Source organism: Centroberyx affinis, unplaced genomic scaffold, assembly GCF_046629955.1.
Source record: "Centroberyx affinis isolate AG114_WGS23_722 - 3 ecotype Tasmania unplaced genomic scaffold, CSIRO-AGI_Caff_v1 ptg000860l_1, whole genome shotgun sequence".
NCBI classification, from domain to species: Eukaryota; Metazoa; Chordata; class Actinopteri; order Beryciformes; family Berycidae; genus Centroberyx; species Centroberyx affinis.
In genome coordinates, this window is record NW_027279454.1 from 69,719 (window position 1) to 89,638 (window position 19,920).

The 19,920-nt window shown below is 43.1% G+C and overlaps 1 protein-coding gene across 2 annotated transcripts in view; it reads left to right on the forward strand.

The window, feature by feature from the left end:
* Positions 1 to 19,920, forward strand: part of wtip (WT1 interacting protein) — a 28,404-nt gene that overhangs the window by 3,475 nt on the left and 5,009 nt on the right. For both annotated transcript variants that reach the window (XM_071521146.1, XM_071521148.1), the window contains 2 exons: positions 6,665 to 6,766; positions 19,082 to 19,149. In XM_071521146.1, coding sequence (XP_071377247.1) covers positions 6,665 to 6,766; positions 19,082 to 19,149 — 170 coding nt within the window. The remainder of the gene's footprint in view (positions 1 to 6,664; positions 6,767 to 19,081; positions 19,150 to 19,920) is intronic.

The following is a 19,920-nucleotide window of genomic DNA, read 5'->3' on the forward strand; positions in this document are numbered from 1 at the left end:
GTGGCTTGTTTTGTAGCTGGTGCACTTGCTCAGAGTGAGGCTGAGACGGGCCGTTCGTTTGTGCCAGAGAAGCAGGTGAGAGAAGCAGGAAGGAAGAGAGGAGGGAGAAATGGAGAAAGACAGAGAGGGGGAGAGCAAGAGAGGCGCAGAGATAATGGAGAACGAGCAAGGGGGTGGAAAGAGGGGAGATGGAGATGGAGAGAGAAAGGGAGAAAGAGAAGAATGCAGACAGAAGCTCCTCACACCAGGGCCAATAGAGACAGCGCTGTTTCCGTAGCGACAGCGGAGAAATTGATCGCCGGGGCTTTATTGGAGGCCCAGCACTGCCTGCCAGTGTCCCACACTGCTCTGCTCTGCTCTGCTCTGCCTGCCGGCCCCTGTGTGGCCTCTGTTTGTTGTGGTGGCGAAGGAGCTGTGAATCAACAGCTGGCCCGACACAGGCTGCAATTGAAGCTGCGGAGCGGGCCCGCCCCAACCCCCCACCCCCTCACCCCCAGCCCACCACCCCGCCCCGACTCCCCCGCGAAGCCCTTCATTAACCAGCCAGTGGGGAGTCGGGCAGCACCAGACACTTGGCACACGATCCTGGCTGGCGGGCCAGACATGGTTGGTGGGGGTCAAGTCTGATCACCTGCCCAGAATTATAATGGCAGTAGTCATGCACATGCCTGTCACACACAAACGCTGACTTGTGGACAACAGCACACCGCCCTGCCCTGCACAACCGTCACTTTATGACTCCTCTTAAAAAAAAAAAGCCTCCTATTGCAATTATTTTGACAGACATTGTGATTGTAAGTCACATTGTAAGTCTCGTCTTCAGTTTCAAGTCTATATTACCTTCTGATCTGCTGTGAAACACTCTCAGAAGCTCTGCAGTGGGATATTTCCTATATGATTTACTAGTGAAGACCAATCTCCTTAAATTATGTAGTATTTCAGGCTTAAGGCCTGTCTGCTAGACATTTCTCACTGACTTGTTGAATGCCCCAGTTGCAGCCTTTTTTATACAGATGTTGCATTCTTTCACATTGCAGTATCAGTATGATTTCAATATACAGGTACTTGCCAGAATAAAGGAAACACCAATTTAAAGTGTATTAATAGGGCGTTTGGTCGCCACAAGCCTCAAAGCGCCATGGCATTGATTCTACATGTGTCTGGAACTCTGTAGTAGGGATGCAACACCCTAAGCATGATGGCAAATTAATTGGTTTATACTTTTAGGGACCACACTGGTGTGGAAGCACCAGCTTTCAATATATTATGTATCACTCCTTTACTCAAGTGTTTCTCCTGTTGATCCAAAGCATTCAGTATGAGTGTATACATTATTATTATTTTTTATCATAGGTGACCACAGTGGGGCTTAAACCCCAAACCCTGGCAGTGTTATTCCATGCTGTACCCATTGAACTACCTACTGTATATAGGATCAGATGGAGGGACAGAATATGCAAAGTGTAATGCTAAGTATTACTAATATGCTCTGTCTGCAGTAGTTGCATCACTCCCAGGGATAAGAAATGCAGAAGCATTCTAGCATTTGGCAGCGCTTGGTTCCACAAAACAGGAAAGTGCAATTCATCACTGTATAACTTACTCTGAACTTCAGCCTCCATTTGTTTGATTGTAAGATTACATGGAGCCTGTGCACGTTATTTGCTCAAATTAATTATTATACTTTAATCTAAGACATTCTAATCCTGTGTGATCTTGTATATCACTGAATTTAATTTGAAACAAAGATTTTCCTTTGCTTGATCTTTCACATGGATTTACAGGGCCCTAATTTTCCTCTTTCAAAAATAACATACTAGATTTTCATTTATTTTTGTATTGACTTACACACCATATGCCTAATGGCTCATCGCCTTATATATCAGACTTCCCCACTCATTAATATGAGTGTGACGCAGAAAGCCTGTTTTTCAAGAGCATAATAACAAACCAATATTGAACAATTGCTCAAAAATATACATAGGTTTCATGTAGGCTGCCATTCATAGAAATGGAAGAATTCAGGCTGATTTTTACACTTGTGTTAAGTTACCAAAGGTACTGGAATATCTGTGCATCAGTGCATTGGTACAAACGATGCTGTTTTATTTTTATCCCCAGCAAATGCGCCAGCACTACATCCTGTCCTTACCACATGGACATGCTGTACCATGGGTACACCAGAGATTCAGGATCCTGTTTAGATTTATAAGAGCGCTTCAGTGATTTCCCTGTTCTCCTGTAAAATACTAACCACATCCTTACTCAACAGACCTTTTAGGATTCTTTACCATTGGTCTGGAAATCATCATAAATCACATGTGGGTTTTTATGACCTCTATTTGTCCCTATTTACAGTTGTCTTTTCAAATCTGGTTTCTCACGACAAAGAAACTTTCCATGTTGACAAATGTCAGCTAGTGTCTACAGTCTGGTGTACATATGGTTGATAGTTTTATCTGTCCTTTAGTTGAGAAACTGCAGTATAGTTGTAACCAGAAGAAATTTAGAAAGTGGATATAACAGCTTATAAAACATTTTACATTTTCATTTGAGGCTTGAGGGTCAAAGCCAAAAAGCCCTGACAATATTTCTATGACCTAGAATGATGAAATAACAATAAGACCTAAGGAGAGAGGTAGAAATGCTGCTTCAACCCAGCTTGGTGTCAACACAGTTATAAAAAGCTCACTCTTGCTATCAGTGCAGCTGAATAATGTAGACGCTTCAGGCGAGTGCGTACAATAGATACACATGGTGATATGGGGCGAAGAGGGGAAAGAACATGCAAACACGCTATCTGGGTACACACCTGTCCTCTAGTCGGACATCCCCATTCAAGTTTTTGTTAGATTATTGGTAAACCGAATTAAAAAATTAGATCATTAGGCAATTAACATACAATTAGACAATTAACATAGCTGGGAATTGGTAAATAAATGTTCAAATGGGACTAGAGTAGTGTGCAGAATCTACTTTTTGTTATTTTTCATTTGTCCAGCACCTGTGAAATACTCGGATGTACGTACCTTTTGAGTTTGTTTTTTTTTGTCAACCAAATGTAAACATGAATTTAGTATTTTTGTCATTATGTTGGTCATTTGACACATTTAAATATTTGTCTGTTTTCGCTATCACCATGGGCATAAAGAGAGAGGCGTAGCAGGTTAGCTGTACCCGGCGTGCAAGATGGCCCATGTAAATACACACTGGAATGCTGAAGAGTGGGAACGAGATAGCTGGGAGAGACCTTGGTCTCAAAGCTACATAATGGGCTCAGTGTACGAGGGTCACAGGGGGCAGGATGATAATACTTTCAGTAGAGATATCAATACACAAAGACCGTAATGGTGACTGATATTGAATAACATTTACATTACAAGTCGCAATCTGCATCAGAATCACTTTATTCACAGAGTACAAAAGTAAAGAAATTTATCTTGGTGGCAGTGGGGCAGAGACAATTGACAACTTGCATACATGCAGTGCAAAGGGATAGTGAAGGCATACAATAGACAGGCTATACATATTACCCCACCAGTATACACTCAGCATTCATCATCTGTGAAGTATTACTACAGCAAAAGCAAGATGCTTGTTCACTTTGTTCATTGTCGTCATTGCAAATGACCGAAACGGCTTGTATGAACATGGAGGCCGGCGCTCGGGGCCGAGGAGCTCTGTGTGGGTTTGGTGGTTCTCCAGATGACCGGGCAGACCGTCTAATCAGAGCCTAACTGCTGTCAGCTGAGACGAGCTTGTAATTGTTGTGTATCAGGCTCAGGATCCATCGCTCGCAAAATGCCACTGAACGCTCTCAGTCAAGTAAACTTTGATTTGTGGCTCTCATTGCAAGAAGCCATGTAACATTTATTATGCTTGCCAATTTAACAGATTTTACTGAGTAGTTTTCTAGTTCTGCAGTATGTTGGGGAGGTAAAAACATAAAGATATGCGTTCTAAGACACTTTTTTTTTTGCCATCATTGATATTTATTTTGGCAAAATTGTTAAGTCAATTAAGATGATTTAACGTTAACTCCTTCCTCCTTATCGCAATGAATAGCTCTCATTTTCTTCCGTTATCTTTGCAGAGTGCAGGGGTGCAGTCACGAGTTTAGGCTGCACTAGGAAATGCCAATATTTGACTTTGCTTCAGCTGAACTTATATGTACAAGCGCCTCAAGTTTAAAGGGAAAACACGTAACCTTTGCATGGTTTTCCTGTACCCTTGTCCTTTATCTGTTTTTACAATGTCATGGACTGCATTCACGCTGTTATGAAAGGGAAATTATAGCTTCAGATAACCAGGGACGAGGAATTCCAACATTACGTCACCGAGCGTATCCTCGCTCTGAAGCGATCCTGAAATGTGTTTTCATTTCAAAGCTGGAACTTCATGATAATTTGTCGATGAGGTGACACTTCCTTCGTTTTCATCATCACATGGGTGGGGGGCGGGGGGGGGGGGGGGAGCGAGCCAGCTCCCCTGTTGGGATCTTGTGTCCTGTAGGCGTTGTGACCCTGGACTCACCCCACCCAGGCTTTGACCCTGCACTCCCTGTGGAATGTGACCCCAGCGGAGGCAGTCTTGTGCGTGAGAGTTTGAAGATCATTAGTCTGCTGCTGCTACATCCAAATAGTTTTAAGCCAGTGTCTCTCCCCCCCCCCCGCCCCCCTCTCCAATCTCTTTTCCTTACTAAAGGTCACAGTACTCTATAGTTGGATAGTTCAGGCTTGTAAGTAGATCAGAGATTTTCATTTACCCCACGTACCCGTCGATAATTGAGTGTTTTCCTCTCAGTGCATCAGTCGTTCTCCACACTGTGTTTGTGGGGTTGACGGTAACCTGCGACTTTGTGATCGGGGGGGGGGGGGGGGGTCTGTGGTTTGACTCTCGGGACAGGTGGGGAAAGTGAAGTAACAATCTCCCCAGGTCCCCAGCTCCTCTCTCTCAACAACTTCTGTCAAGTTGCCCTTGAGCAACAAGGCAGTTAAACTCCAGTAGAGTGTGCTTGTACTGTGAAGGTCCTAGACATGAATGTGTGGGACAGTATGAATCGGGGTCAGAAATTAGCAGGGGCTTAGGGTAAAATTCTGTTCTAAGTTCATAAATTGGAACTAAAATTTAAATTGAGTGGGCAAAAAATGATGAACTAATAATTATAAGTACCCTTTTTTACATTTCGCCCTGTTCACATTTTTTTGGTTGAGTTGTCGATTACTGTCCCCTGTGACTTGATGTGAGCCTATGACTGGGGGATTCTTTCCAGTGCGTTCTGGGCAAGAAAAATGCAGTGGTTTTTGATCAGAGCTGACTACGCAGCCTGAAGCAGTACAAAATTCTAGCACCTTGCAGCCAGCAGTAGAAAAACATACCGACCCCACACAAACTACTGCATCAACAAAAAATTAAACAACCAATATGGTAAAAAAAAAAAACTCAGCAATCGATGGGTTGAAGATGGACCATCTTCTTCTGAAAGGCCTGCTGCGAGTTTCCAGCTGTGGGAAAGAAGTTAAAACCGATCTTAGTGGTACAAATTGAGTGCTTATTTGCCAACATGCAATGCAAATGTATTATTTCATAGTTCAATAAAATTGCCTCCAAGCACAACCAAAGTGCAGAGGGGCCAAAAACGCCCTCTGGAAGAAAAGTTAATTTCTTACCCTGGTATGAATGTGAAGCAGTTCATTGCTGAAAAAGAGCATGCATGCTCAGTCAGCTTTTTCCCTGGTAACAAGTAAAGGCACAGAAAGTTGTTGGGACATAGAGTCCCTGACCTATCTTTTGCTGACTCACTCCCTCATTATGCCACACAGAGCTTCCTGACAACCCCTCACACCCACTGCATTTCCTGTCAGCGCATTTTAATATAATCGTTAACTTTCCTGATGTGGTGGTGCGTCTTGGCGTCGATGCATAGTACAGTACATTATAGTAATGCATGAAAGTTACAGCAGTAAGAGTTAGAATTAACAGAACAGAACAGAAATTCTTTGTAGAAATATTACAGATAAATTAAGAGCATCACTGAAATTTGGAATGATGCCCTCTATTTCCAGCAAAATGCATGGCTGTACCTCTATAGCCATTACATCACTCTGATAGTCTGCTTCATGCTTTTATTTGATACAGTTTGGGAGTTTTGTAGCTTGACATGCCAAGAAATATTTGCATTTCACTGCCTTGTTGGTCACCAGAAGCTGGACATCAAACGCAGCAGAGAGGGAAAGCAATGAAATCTGTCTTTGAAAAATAGCTCACAATGATATTTTTAGCAGGTTAGTCATTAAAATTCATTTGACTGTTATATAATTAAAGGAAGGCACTGCCGTTTTGGCAGATAAGCTTTGATTGTGCAAGTAACTTGGTAGCAGTGTGTGTGTCTGGTATATATTTGGTTTGCTGTGGTGCATGCTAACAGTTTGGCTGACTGTATGTTCACTGGATGGTACAAGCTAGTTCATCAGCACCTCAATCTCAAATGCACAACGTGATTCCCAGAAACCCCTTGGTCCAAGTACCCATCCTGTAATGTTGACGATCGAAGATACACTTATTCTGCTGTTGCATACATTGTGATTCGCTCAGGACAACACGTCAGCTAAATGGCTAAAATGGAACTGTATAAAACTGACCATGCATGGCCTCTCTCCAACAGGTATCTGTATCAAATGTGGGAAAGGTGTATATGGAGCCAGTCAAGCCTGCCAGGCCATGGGGAACCTGTATCACACAAACTGCTTCACCTGCTGCTCCTGTGGTAAGTTAAACCAAAGATTGTCAATTCAGTGGGGGGATATCACTCAGTAGTAAAAACCTGGCCCTCCTTCCGGTCTGGGAGTTGGCTCACCCGCATGCACTCTCCTCCTGCCGTTTACCCTCATGCGGCATGAGCATAGCCGTTACCATAGTGACCGATCTGGTACAGATCTGAAACAAAGTTGATTTTCTCAAGAAAATACTCATCACAAAAACATAGATTTTATCTCTGGCAGTTCCCTTTATTCTCTAGCAATTCCCTTTATTCACATGGCAACCATATTTGATTTACGTCATATTCTGAGTGGGAAATGATACCCGAAAGACAGCAACACTACTGGTCTTTGGACAAAAAAAGATAAAATACACACCAAAATCATTCCTCTGTGTTATTGAACGATGCACAGACCTGGAGGCCAAATTACCCACGAAGGTGTGAGCAGGTTGTGTTTTCAACATGGATGTAAGCTTCAATCCAGTTTCTCTGGCCTTTGATATGGAGCTTTGTTGGTAATGTGACCTCCAGCTCTGCTCATCTCTCCACGATACTGAAGGATAACTTTGGTGTATTTTTTGTTCATTGACCGGTTGCCTGGTTGCCTGTGCTAATATCAGCGTCCCTGCAGTATCTATGCAAATATCCATAAAAAAAAGAAAGAAAGAAAATACCCACACAGTGTAACGATTCTCCCTTGGTGTTTCATTTTTATGGATTCATGGTTTAATACCAAGCACTTGGCCTACTTTTTTGGATGTGCATACACTACCTTTCTGTCCCATCCCAAATATGGCATAAGTCAGATGTGTTCTACAGTCTGCTTCCTATATTTGGAGACCAGGCTGGTTGACCAGCTACTATACAGTGTTCATGTTTTGTCAATACATCTGAACAAACTACCTGCTAAATTACCCATTTAGATCACAGTTATTGTATCACATTTGTTTGTCATTTTGCCTCAAAATAGGTCAATGATCACTGCAGTTCCACAAAGTCTTCTGTTGTTCCAATATCGAACCAAGTTTGTTAGTTTGCCACTTGACGCTGAAAACAAGTGTTATGTTTGAAAATGCATGTGTCTGATGCTTCAAGTGCTGTTCTGGCTTAAATATGAATTCATGCTCTGAAACCATAAAACACAATGGGGGACAATGTGAGTTTGTCTGTGCGGTCCTCGCCTCGCTGTGTCCGCAGCTTTCTGTCTTATTTCTGAACACACCACACGGCTCTAAGCTCCAGACACCGCTGTCTCTGCTGCAAAATCATCATTAGTATCACTGGCATTCTGTCAGAGCTGGTGTTGTTGGTGCAGTCAGGGATCAAAACATCTGGTGCTGAAGAATCTCCTCAGGGAGAAGCCTGTTCAGTAGAATTACAAGACGTTTTAGTCCTCTGTCCAGCAGGAACAAGCTAATGAGGACACAAAGAAATAAAAAGCTGACACTATTCGGTTTTAGACACTGTAATTAAATCTGTGCTTGAGCTCAAAATACAGTATAGATTGTGTGTGTGGGTCTGTTTGTGTGTGTGTGTGTGTGTGTGTGTGGGTCTATGTGTGTGTGTGTGTGTGTGTGTGTGTGTGCGTGCGCGCGCTGGGCTTCCCTGTCACCCGATTCCAACCCTCCTCTCCTGTTTCCAGTGGAAACAAGAGGAAGATGTCGGGAGAGAGTTTTTTAGCCAGGTTGCCTCCATTCATGTGTGTGCTATACATGGATACTGATCCCCCCTGGCTCTGGAAGAACTGCCTATAATTTACATGTAACCAAATCCACATACTTTCCGATTTATTGTGCGGCTGATGAATGGGGGGCAGTGTCCAATTGCTGAGGTTCTGGGGTTTCTGTGAAAAATAACCCTTGGCCTGGTTAAAATATAATTGCTGTTCTAATATTCTTGATTATGTTTGAGGGTTTAATTCTGAAGTTAATAGTAAGCTATACTCGGTGCTGAGCTGCTTGTTTTGAAGCTTTCAGACATTTTTGAGATAACGTGTCCATCTCCTCCTACAAAATGATCTTAAAGAATAGCTGCTGCTGCTCGGACAATCTGGATCATTTGGGGAGGGCAGGATGGGTTTAATCAGGTCATAAAATAGTTACAGATTTTATTACTGTTAAGACAAAAACCAAAGATGGATACTGAGAGAATTATTGTTAGTTTTATTGGACAGATCATGTCTATGATAGGTGCACAAGTCATTTTCAGCTCTTTGTTGATAGCTTTGCGGGCCATCTCTCCTCTCAAGATGGTTTATTGCTAACGTAAACTCTGTGATGTATCATTTGACCCCATGTGAATGGGAATGTTTTCTTTTAAGCAGAGTGTTTTGAAGGCCTCTGAGAAGTTTAGTTTCAAAGTGCCTTCACTTGTCATAACACGATCCAGTGATTTATCAGGGGCTACGTTCTTTTTTGCCTGTTTGTTTTTTAGTTTCCTTTTTTTTTTTTCCTTCAACCTTTTGGCTAAAATGTCCCAAAGAGTAGGGTCCCGGAGTCTGGAGCTCCGGAGCGAGTTTGCTGAGACATTGCTCGCTGGTAGCCTTGGGCTTTGTTTAACCATGCATAATTGAGCCCTCCTCTTGGCTTACTCCCATGGTTGCACCCTTTTTTCATGAAATGGCCAGGAATGCAAACTACCCCCCTCCACTTCAGCCGGCCTTCCCTGGAGGACCTCAATCAGACAGTCACAAAGTGTACCAGACCTGCTTATCAGAGGGGGCAAGCCTGGCATGGGCTCAGATTAAACAGCACATGGATAAACGCACGCACACATGCGTTCACACACACACACACACACACACACAAACGCACAAATTCCTTATGGTTCTGAGGAAGTCTAGTTTACAGCTTGCTGGATTTTGAAACAGAGGTCAAGCCTGGATGCTGACTGAACAACTGTGTTTTGTTAGAAAAAAATCTGAGATTTATTATTCAATTTGATTCAGGTTTCATCCTGTAAGAATAGGAATATTGGAATGTCTCCTTTTCTCCTTCCTGGTGTGTACACCAGGGGCAAAGTCAGAGAAGTGGGTTTGAGTTCATGGACAGGCTGAGGACATTTTGACGGGGAAGGTGAAAGAGTAGTGTTTTCCCCGCCCACAACAACTGCTGCTGAAGTGCCCTTGAGCGAGGCAATTAATTCCCTGCCTCTCCAGTGGAGGTGCTCAGTGGCCAGTCGTACTGGGCAGCTCACCAAGAATGAACATATATACCAGTATGGTGTTACTGAAAAAGAGCATGCATCCTCTGGATAAAGTTAAAAAAAATAAACACCTTGCCTCAGGCTGGATCGCCTGCTCCTATGAGCCCACTGTCTGCCGCAAGGGTGATGACTCATTTCTGTGTTACAGTAACCCAACCTGCTTCTGAAAGCACTGACAGTGGAAGAGAGCTCAGGGGCTCGGATTCCTCAAATCTGTTGATGCTGCCAGCTCATTCACCACCAGCTGCACCTGGCAGGCAGCGGGAATCAGAAAGCTGAAAAATCGTGACTGCTCAGCGCTTTGTGTTAAGTTTCCAGAGAGTCACAGACTTCATTATCAGTAGCTGTGCATTCACATTGCAAGCTACTCAAGAAAACCACTTCTCAGGAGTCTGCTCATTGTTTACGACCAGAAAAGCCTCAGCCGATGTCAGCCGTATTCGCCTCAGTTCCTCATTTGTTGGCATGGAAAAGTTGACTGCAGTTGAACTTTTGAGCAACGTCACCCATTAGCAGCTAGTTGCGTATATATATAGCACTGCTATATGTCCCGCCTTTTACTGCAGCACCAGTGTCACCAGAGCTACAAATTAGCTCGCTCAGATTGGACATTAAACTGTAGCATGGCAGTGTGGTTGGTAATGGTGTTGGTAAAATGCAGAGTAACTTACAGACCTTACATACAGTTATGACCCTGTTGAGATGTGCAGAGGCAGAGTTCACCCGCTGTTGCTTTTGACCATGGTATGGACAAATTTAATGGTGATAGTGGCCCGAAACATTCTGTAGTCATTAGGACGGTGGTGGAAGGTGTAGGCTATATGTTTAAGTGTGTGCCCACTTATAAAGGATTTTTATATTATGTAATTTAAGAATTTTTAGACATTTAAGAATTTATAGTGCTTAATTGCCTTATTATATACAGTCTAATTAACGTGTCCCTTCACATAAGTCTGTGAGACACATAAGGGTACGAATTTCACCAGAATGGTCAGAGTGCAGGAGTAACGCCCCCGGAGCCCGTAGGTTCAGTGTTATGCTCAGGGACACTTAAACAGGACACACTACCTGTTGTGACCTTATGATTATACAAGTGCATAGTTGTCTATATTGCCTGCTTTTGTGCATTAGGGTTTGGGACATTTCCACATTTGGAAGTATCCCAACATTTGGAAGCTTCCCATAGGTGAAACTTTGTGTCTTAAAAGCTTAAAAGTATGGACTTTTGGTTCAGGAAAAACAGAAGTGCTGATTTGATAGAGATGTAACTTGGAAAATGGGGGCGCCCCGGTGGCTCACCGAGTAGAGCGCGTACCATAGGCCGGCCCGCGGTCATTTGCTGCATGTCCTCCCCTCTCTCTCTCCCATACCTTCCTGTCTCTCTCTCACTATATATATATCTGTCAATAAAGCATGAAAAATGCCTAAAAAAAAATAAAAATTTGGAAAATGGGAAGATATGAGCCATGTCTTTCCAATGATACAGTACAGTAGAGATTTGTAAGGCTCCTGAAAGTGTAGTGTCCCATGCACAGCTGTAGCTCCTAAAGATGCTGGCAAAGTGCAGCAAAACAGTGTCCATAAAAACTGGGTTTGCCCCACACTTAACCACTCATAGACCATGTTGTTTCAATTATTTATGCTGTTAATGTAAGAAAACACATCTGAAGCAAAAGAAATAAAAAATTAGAGTAGACTATAGTAGTAGTATAGAAGTATAGAGTAGATTATAGTAAAGTTGATTTAGGCTGCGGTGACTGAAGCTGCAAATAGATATTATTAATCTAGTGGCCATATTAAAAGGTGCAGGGGATGGATGTGGCCCGCAGGCCACCAGATGCACACCATCATTGAACTTGAGGTTTAGAGAGTTCTTCCCTATTGAATGTTTGATTGGTTGCGACTCTATTTTGAGTTTATGTCCAAAGGAGCTTGGATGATTATAATTCTCAGAAGCTTGCTAGCTTTAGATCCCTCAATCAGAGAGAGATGAGATCAGTCAAACTCTTCAATAACACATGTGAGTCTAACCCAAATTTAACTGGTCAAAATAATCTCTGATTTTATGGACTATGGATCAGTCTCCTTCCATTTATTTGTCTGTCACACACGATATCTCAGACACGGCTGATCTGATTTTGACAAAACGTGGGGGGAAATGATTCATCTCACTGCTGCATTCCAGCATTCAAAATTACACTAATTGGCCCAAGGGGGAACTATAATTACAGATCAAAACAAGGTGACATGTTTGTTACTGATTGGCCCAGTGAAGGACTGCATCATTCATTAGCCGACAAGCGTACTGCTGCCATGTTGTACCTTTAACTGCTGGGTTTGCACCAAGACAGACTCTTGTTGAGACAGCAGGCCTGCACATGCTCACCCTGCCATGGTAAAAAAAACAAAAAACATTTGAAGTTCCCATCTGAGTGAATCACCACCTCCATCTATCCATCCATCCATCTATCCATGCAGCCCCTTCACAGCCCGGAGCTGTGGCTCTGGCTCCCTGGCCTCCCCCTGCCTCCTCCCCCTCCCACCTCCCCCCTCCCCCCTCTCTCCCCTCTCTGCTCCTCACACAGCCAGCAGGTGATAAAAGCCCTCTTGTTCTGGGAGAGGAGCGAGGGAGGAGAGAGGAGGACAGGGAGAGGATGGAACCTGAGCAATGCCTCCCACCAGAAAGAGCAATACATCTTAATAGCTTAGTTTATTTGTTAGGTGACAAAACTTAGAAGTAAAGTGATAAAAAAACAAAGCATTAAAATACAATAAGAAAAAACAGAATACATTGTATTTTGAACACATGGTTATTTTGGCATGATGAATGACAAAGTCTAAATGTGTTTTCTGAAATTGGGAAAATTAAAAGAATATTGAGCCTCATTCACAAAACACGTGTATGATCCGATTTGATCTCAAAGTGTAATAACAAATGCAAGCTAAACTAACTATGGTCTCAAGGCTAACTAGTTTGTCTCTAGCTGAAAGAGGTTATTAGATGAATACATGGCTGATGACACACCTAACCGACCCTCAGATCCCTCAGGAGCGATCATATAATTATCATCATGTGCGCACTCGCTCCGCCACAGAGTGCAGTATTGGTGTGCTGACAGGCTGTTGGATGAGCTTGGACACTGCGGGCGGAGAGAACTACAGTCAGAATCAACAACATCTGGCCGTCCTGGTGGCTCAGTGGGCTCGGGCGTGTACCATTTAAATGTGACGTCCTGGGTTCAAATCCGGTCTGGGACCTTTGTTGCGTGCCCCCCCACCTCAGTCTTTCCTGTCTCTTTCTACTTTGATCTGTCAAATAAAGGCGAACATTTGGCTCTGTTCGCCATGGTTTCTCAGCCTTTCCATTAGTGCTGTCTATTTGCTCACAATACTTCAGTCAGCATGCCTTTTACAGAGTTGCCAGGGCATCTACCTATGCTAATCAACATTAACAGGCACATGCATCCAGTTTGCAAACAACTGGCATTTATCATCAGATACCCTTGAGGGTACACACAAATGTTTCATGAATCCCACATTGGTTTTCGAAGGCATTGAGTAAGAAGAATCTAATAAGTTTTATGAATAAGGCCCATTGACTTTTCATTCTCTCATTCTTCAGCTTGTCTTCAGTTTCAGTCTTGTGTTATTGTGCTGTGTTTTGAAGAGTTTCCTCTTGCCATGAGCCATGTTGTTAAATGTCAGAATGGTAGCAGCAGGATTTTATAAAGCATGTTGTTGCTATTTTCCCAGAAGAATTGGTTTCTGGTTCTACTGTTGGTATTTTCACAGCACACAGCAGGCCTGGGATCAGGCTGTCAGTTGGACAGTGCAGCTGGCTAGATGTGACTCAATCTGACTTCAACCTGAAAGCATAGCCAGGGATGTGATTGCCTATGGGTGTTTTTTAAGGATTTCATTTCTAATGTGAGATTAAAGTTTTCTCAATTTATCACAGTGATGCAAGGCACAACAACATAATGTACAGGTAGAGTTCATTTTGGATCCAGCCAGTTAGTTCTGTCCAGTTCTCTCTGAGAACAAATACAATTTAATAAGGGGTTGGACACTAACACAGTTTGATTTTCTTTCCAGATTTGTACACTTAAGACCAATTTTTCTGCAAAGCTTTGGGAAAGTTAGTTGGGAGAAAAGAACTGCTGGAGTTTTATATCAAAATCTTGAAATCTCTCTGTTACAGGATGACAATTCAAAGTTGGAATCATATATTGCTTTTTACTGATGCCTTTTTTCTTTTTTTTTACTTGCTTTTGCACTATCCCCTTTGCTGCTGTGACACCATAAATTTCCCGTTGTGGGATTAATAAAGGATTATTTTAACTTATCTTATCTTATAAGTCAGGACCTTCTTTACTTATTTATTCATTTTCACCTACCATACACTCCTTATTGCCTTGGTAATTTAGAGCCAAATGGAGTGGCAGATGAATCCTCACAAAGATATACTGAAATGCAAAAAAACCTTGAAAGAACCTAAAGATTAAAGTGATGTTTATTGGTTTCAGATATGTTGATGTCATCACACAGTCAGATTTTTTTTTTTTGTACTTCAAACCAGAAATGACTTCCTAATTGTATAATCCTAAAGTCGGCAAATACTTTTGGCATCCAGAAGTTGGGGTCATGTACAAAAGGGCTGCAGCTCTATGCCTATTTATCTGATGTGCCTGAATGTACCCTCAAATTAAAGCAGACAGTCTACACTTAGACCTCACTGTCATCATGTCTAAAGTAATAAGAGCATGGAGCCAAAACATCAAAAAGTCTGTCGCTGTCTATGTTGTGGCTCCAGGGACTGTGGATCACTGGGATAAAATCACTGGATCGCTGTACACTGAGCTCACTGTGCTGTTTGTCTCATGTGGGCTGGAGAATCAGGCACGCTTCTCTGATATGTCCAGATGCTGCTGAAGTGATCCGCTGTGCCTGCCTGCATGCCAAATGTAGCAGCAGTCAGAGTTGGATGGTCTTATACAGTAGCTCCCAGGAAAAAAAAGAACAGAAAAGCACCATCCCAGCCCCCTTGGAACAGGAGGTATGGAAATGTCACTGCTGCAACGCGCAAATCTCCACCTGTCATTCTGACTGGATTTGAAAACATGCCGGTGTGTGTAGGCCCGCAATTGAATGTAGAAGTTGGCTCACACAAAAATGTCAGATATTTCAGAATGCAAAAATGCATTAAAAAGATTATAAAGTGCAAAGTGCTCAGGTGAAAAGACAGTTGTACACGATTTCATCTCACCTTGATCAAAAGACATGGGACTGGAAGACTGAATGACTTTCAACAGACTTGTATCTGCCTTAATTGATCTTCAAGAAAAGATTGAGAGGGCATTCTTTACTGTCATTATGGGTACTTAAGCGTTGCCTTCATGCCCATGATAACAATAAATCATGCTCTCTAGGGTGTTTTTTTTATATTGAAGGGTTACATCCGGAGCTGAGAAATTCCCATTACTACAATGCATGCCTGTGAAACACAGACTCTACAAAACACTTGAGTCATGGGAAACGAAAGTCAGAAAAACGTTGAGAGAGAAAAAAAAAACCTCAACCTCAAAAGTATTTGGAGTGTAAAATCCCAATCCGGGAGCCATTTGGTCCCGAACCCCATGGAAAATGCCACATGTCCCACAGTGCTCAGAGGCTTTGAGCTGAGGAGGAGGAGACCCATAGAAATTAAATTAATAGAAATCACACTCCCTGGGTGTATCACAGAAATCTCATTCCATACAGGTTAAGATGACTACCTTGAAAATGTGCTAATTTTGTCATGGAAACAAGTGCATCGCAGTGTTTCATGTGTGGACAGTGCATGAGACTCAAAAACGCGGCACATTCAACACAACCACCAGAGGAATGCTCAGCCAAATGATGCCTTTGCCATGGTAACACATCAGCCCTCTTGCGCCAGACCAACGCTCATTTCCGTGACAACATTATCATTTACATGGTAGGCATTTGGAGCAACTTACAAGTGGAATCAGTAGAATAAGCTTCAATTCCTAAATCACCAAAAATCACAGGCAATCAAAATGAAGGAGTGGAAAGGTCCTAAAGCAATGGGCCTTTCTTTACAGTATTCCTGTGACCATAGAACGATCATACAGTATAAGAGTGTGTAGAGTGGGTAAAGAAATAGAATAGGAGGTAACAAGAGAGACAGAAGGGATTACTGCAGCAAGGAGAGTGAGAGGGGAAAATCCTTCATCATTATACATCATTATAAATCATCCAAATGACCTGCAGATCCTTAAAAAGTCTGAAAAAGTCTTAAATTATATAAATTTAGGCCCTTAAAACATTTAAATGTCTTAAATACAGCAATTATAGGTCTTAATTTTCAGTGATATGTACTTGAGACAGAGTTGGAAAGTGAGGCAAATGCCATGAATTGTGAAGTTTCACCAAATAGTGTGAATGGGACTGGCAGGTTGTATTGTCTTATGTTGTATTACGTTGTTTGCACTTCCAGTCAGTCACATTTAGTCTACTCTTAGATTAATACAGGACAGGGTTAACATAATATGGCAAACATGTTTTGTTTTCACCACATCAGCTTTAATAAATACAGTTGGACATCATGTCGCTAAACATTCCAGGTGTCCTTTTTCTCATACAGATGATTTATAGTTTCAGACCTTTCATTAGCTATATTCAGTCGAACAAATTCAGTCTGTTTTTGCCAGTTTGTTTGTTTCTTTGTTTGTTGTTAGATTGGTCTTAAATGCAATTCCAGGTAGCATTTAAAAGTTCTTAAAAAGTTTACTTAAGACTGCTGATTGGAAATGGGACGGCCTGTTCTATCAGCTCTAGTGCTGTGAGGAGGTCCAACCCTCTGCAGCGCTGTCTGGTGACAAAGGGCCAGAGGAGAGAGGGAGGCATGGAGCCCTCCCCCTCCTCTCCGTGAGGGAACCAGGGAGAGGGGGGGTGTTGGAGGGGTGCGGGGGGTTGAATGGGACCAGCTAGTGACCTCAGGCAGAAAGAATGTCCCCGTTTGCTCAGTCGGCCCGCTCCCCTAGCAGCGCACCACACAGTCATCAGCACAGGGGCCTTTGTGTTCACCTTCTAGACCCCAATCTCCAGAGCAGAGGCCATAGACGAGCACACAGAAACACCTCCCAGCCCCTGCTGCTGCGCTCCTCACCGAGTCTGATGGTTTCTACAAGTTAAGTCGCTCGAAAGTGTTGGTTTCTACTAGTTAAGTCTCCCCAGAGTGGCTTCACATCATGCTCTTCCTCAATCCTGAGAAGATGCTTTTCTCCCTGCGCCAAACTATCCAAAATGCTAATTGCTCCTCAGTCTCAAAGTCTTAAAAGTCTCACCTATTGTGTGGACAGCATTCCTCGGCTGCTCCAGCCATTTATGTGGGTGTTAATGTATTGCCATCTCCCAGCATTGTGACACTGTGTGCGTGTGAAATACAGCGATTGCATAAATTTCAGTGTTAAAAAGAGAGAGGGGGGACATGTCTTTCCCATGCCGGGACACCCATAAAATCAACGGCGGCTCGGGACGACAATTAAATCTGACTAATCCACCAGATTTATGAGATCCGTGTGCTTCGTCTGCCAGGCCCGGGTGAAGTCATCGCACTGCCAGAGGGACACCGCTGCTGTTAAATGAATTTGAATGGGCAAGCTCTGAGGGACGCATCGCAGGGGGCTGCAGAAGCCAGGCGGCAGGAGAATTTCCCTTCAGCTTGGATTCAGACTGGGGCTCTGATGAATGAAGGCTCACCCGGAGGAATTTAGCCTTCGTTCTTTGAGCTGGACGCTCAAAATGCTGACCGTGGGGAGGCTGTGGCGTACGCATGTGTGTCTGCGGATGTATGGTGCGTGGCGTGTTCATGCCTGTGAGATCCTCTGTCCGGCCCGCTATTGTCGGCCTGTGTGTGAGCGGTGCACAACGGCAGGGATGGGAAGAGGAGATAGAGATGAGGAGGGGGGAGTTTGCGGTCTGGACAGCAGCTTGTGCCTGCTGTATTGATTGTTTACGGGTTGTGAGTGGAATCCTGTTGGGATCAATGGATGAAGTAATTAAACGGAGGCACCGACAGAGTGTCACTCACACTCAGACAGCCATCTGCTCTGCACTGACTTCCTGCTGCGCTCTTCTGTTTTGGCCTTAATGATAGAGATTGAGGCAAAGGCATATTAGTAAGTCACATTAGTTGTGAGTTTTATTCTAAGATGATGTAGCCGTCAATTGGAAGCGTGATTGACGAAAAGATTTTTGATATGTTATTGAAATTATTATTTTTCTTTTCTCAAAATGGGATATATATAGCATCTTGGAATGAACCCCTTCATTTGCACTTACCCCTATGTTCAGATGTCTGTTCAGTATGCTGTTTTAGATGTCTTGCTGTCGTCATTGTTTGAGTTTGTATTTTCCACCCAGTAAAACCAAGATAATTTCATTTATCATCATACTTTTTTTTAAATCAGATTTATAATGCTCTGACTGAAGACCACAAAGTTTACACCAATCATTAGTCCATCCTGGAATGTGTGATTTTGACCAATTATGATAATTTTCAGCACATTAAATGCAGAAAACATCACAGGGAGCCCAATTTTAATAGATAGCCACCCTTTCACAACAATAAGCAGTGCAACCATAGCACTTGTCCCTCTTGACAAGCAGCGATTACAGCTTTGTCCTTTTGCCCCTCACAATTTTCCATGTGTCACGCTTTTCTAAAAAGGTTATTTATATAGCATTTCTGCTTTATTAAACAGCGCAGAGTGGAGAGAAGGGAAAGGCAGGAGGAAAGATGGAGGGGAGAACATGCAACAAAACTCATGTGTCTGATTCAAACCCGTGATGTCACGACTACACAGTATGAGCCACCAGTACACTGTCAATCCTCATAGATTTTAGTTCAAAATAAACACAGAAAACATTCTGGGATTTTTGGGGTGGCGAACTCCCATCGATTTCCAGTGAACATTCTAGTTTTCTTTCTCCTCCTACCTCCCGCCCATTGTTTTTCAGAGTATCTGCCTCTGTATCAAGCATTTCTGTCACATTAGATGAACTCCCGAATTCCTGGAAAGACTGGAAAGAGTTTTTTTTGTTTCTTTTCAGGGAGGAGGCTGAGAGGGAAGGCTTTCTACAATGTCAACGGCAAGGTCTATTGTGAGGAGGATTTCCTGGTAAGTAGTGTGTGTGAATGCATGTTTCAGTGTGTCTGTCTCCTCCCACGTGTGTGTGTGTGTGTGTGTGTGTGTGTGTGTGTGTGTGTGTGTGAGATCATTGATTTGCCCAGTGATGAGTAGAGCAGCTGATCACTCCATATCCATTACCCCATGGTGAGGTGATGGAGGAGGAGGTGAAGCAGAGCCTGGGATTGGGATCTTAGGCCACATTCTAGAAACCTCCAGAGGAAACAGACGTTGCAGCTACAATTAGAGTGGAGCACCACCCCTCCAATTCACACTAATTTCCCCAAATTTCCCAGAGGAGCTCAATTACCCCATGAGCTGCCCCCCAGCACTTACAATTCAAGAGTGGGAGGAGGGCTGTAGGACAGCTGCAGCTCTCAGGCTCCTGGTCCATCTGCATCAGGTAAACTGGGCGGATGGAGAGCCTGCTCTCACGGTGCCTGCAATTGCTGTCGGAAATATTGTAATTACGAGTTCAATGTACATGAACCCAACAAAGTGGTAAATGTGAGAGGGAAAGCCTGAATTTTCTGAATTTTGTTGTCCAGTGGTCATGTTGCCGAGTGACGCTGTCCACATGCCAACAAGTCTAGAGGAGCAAATACTAGCGATGTACAGCATCACCTAGTAGCTAAAAGTCAAATTAAAACATCAGTTGCATGCCTGAAACAACAGAACAGCTTGATGCTGCTTGATTTCCAAAATATCACAAGGAACTAGTGTTGTTATGCCTTCTATTTTGTTATTTTATGACCGAGAACA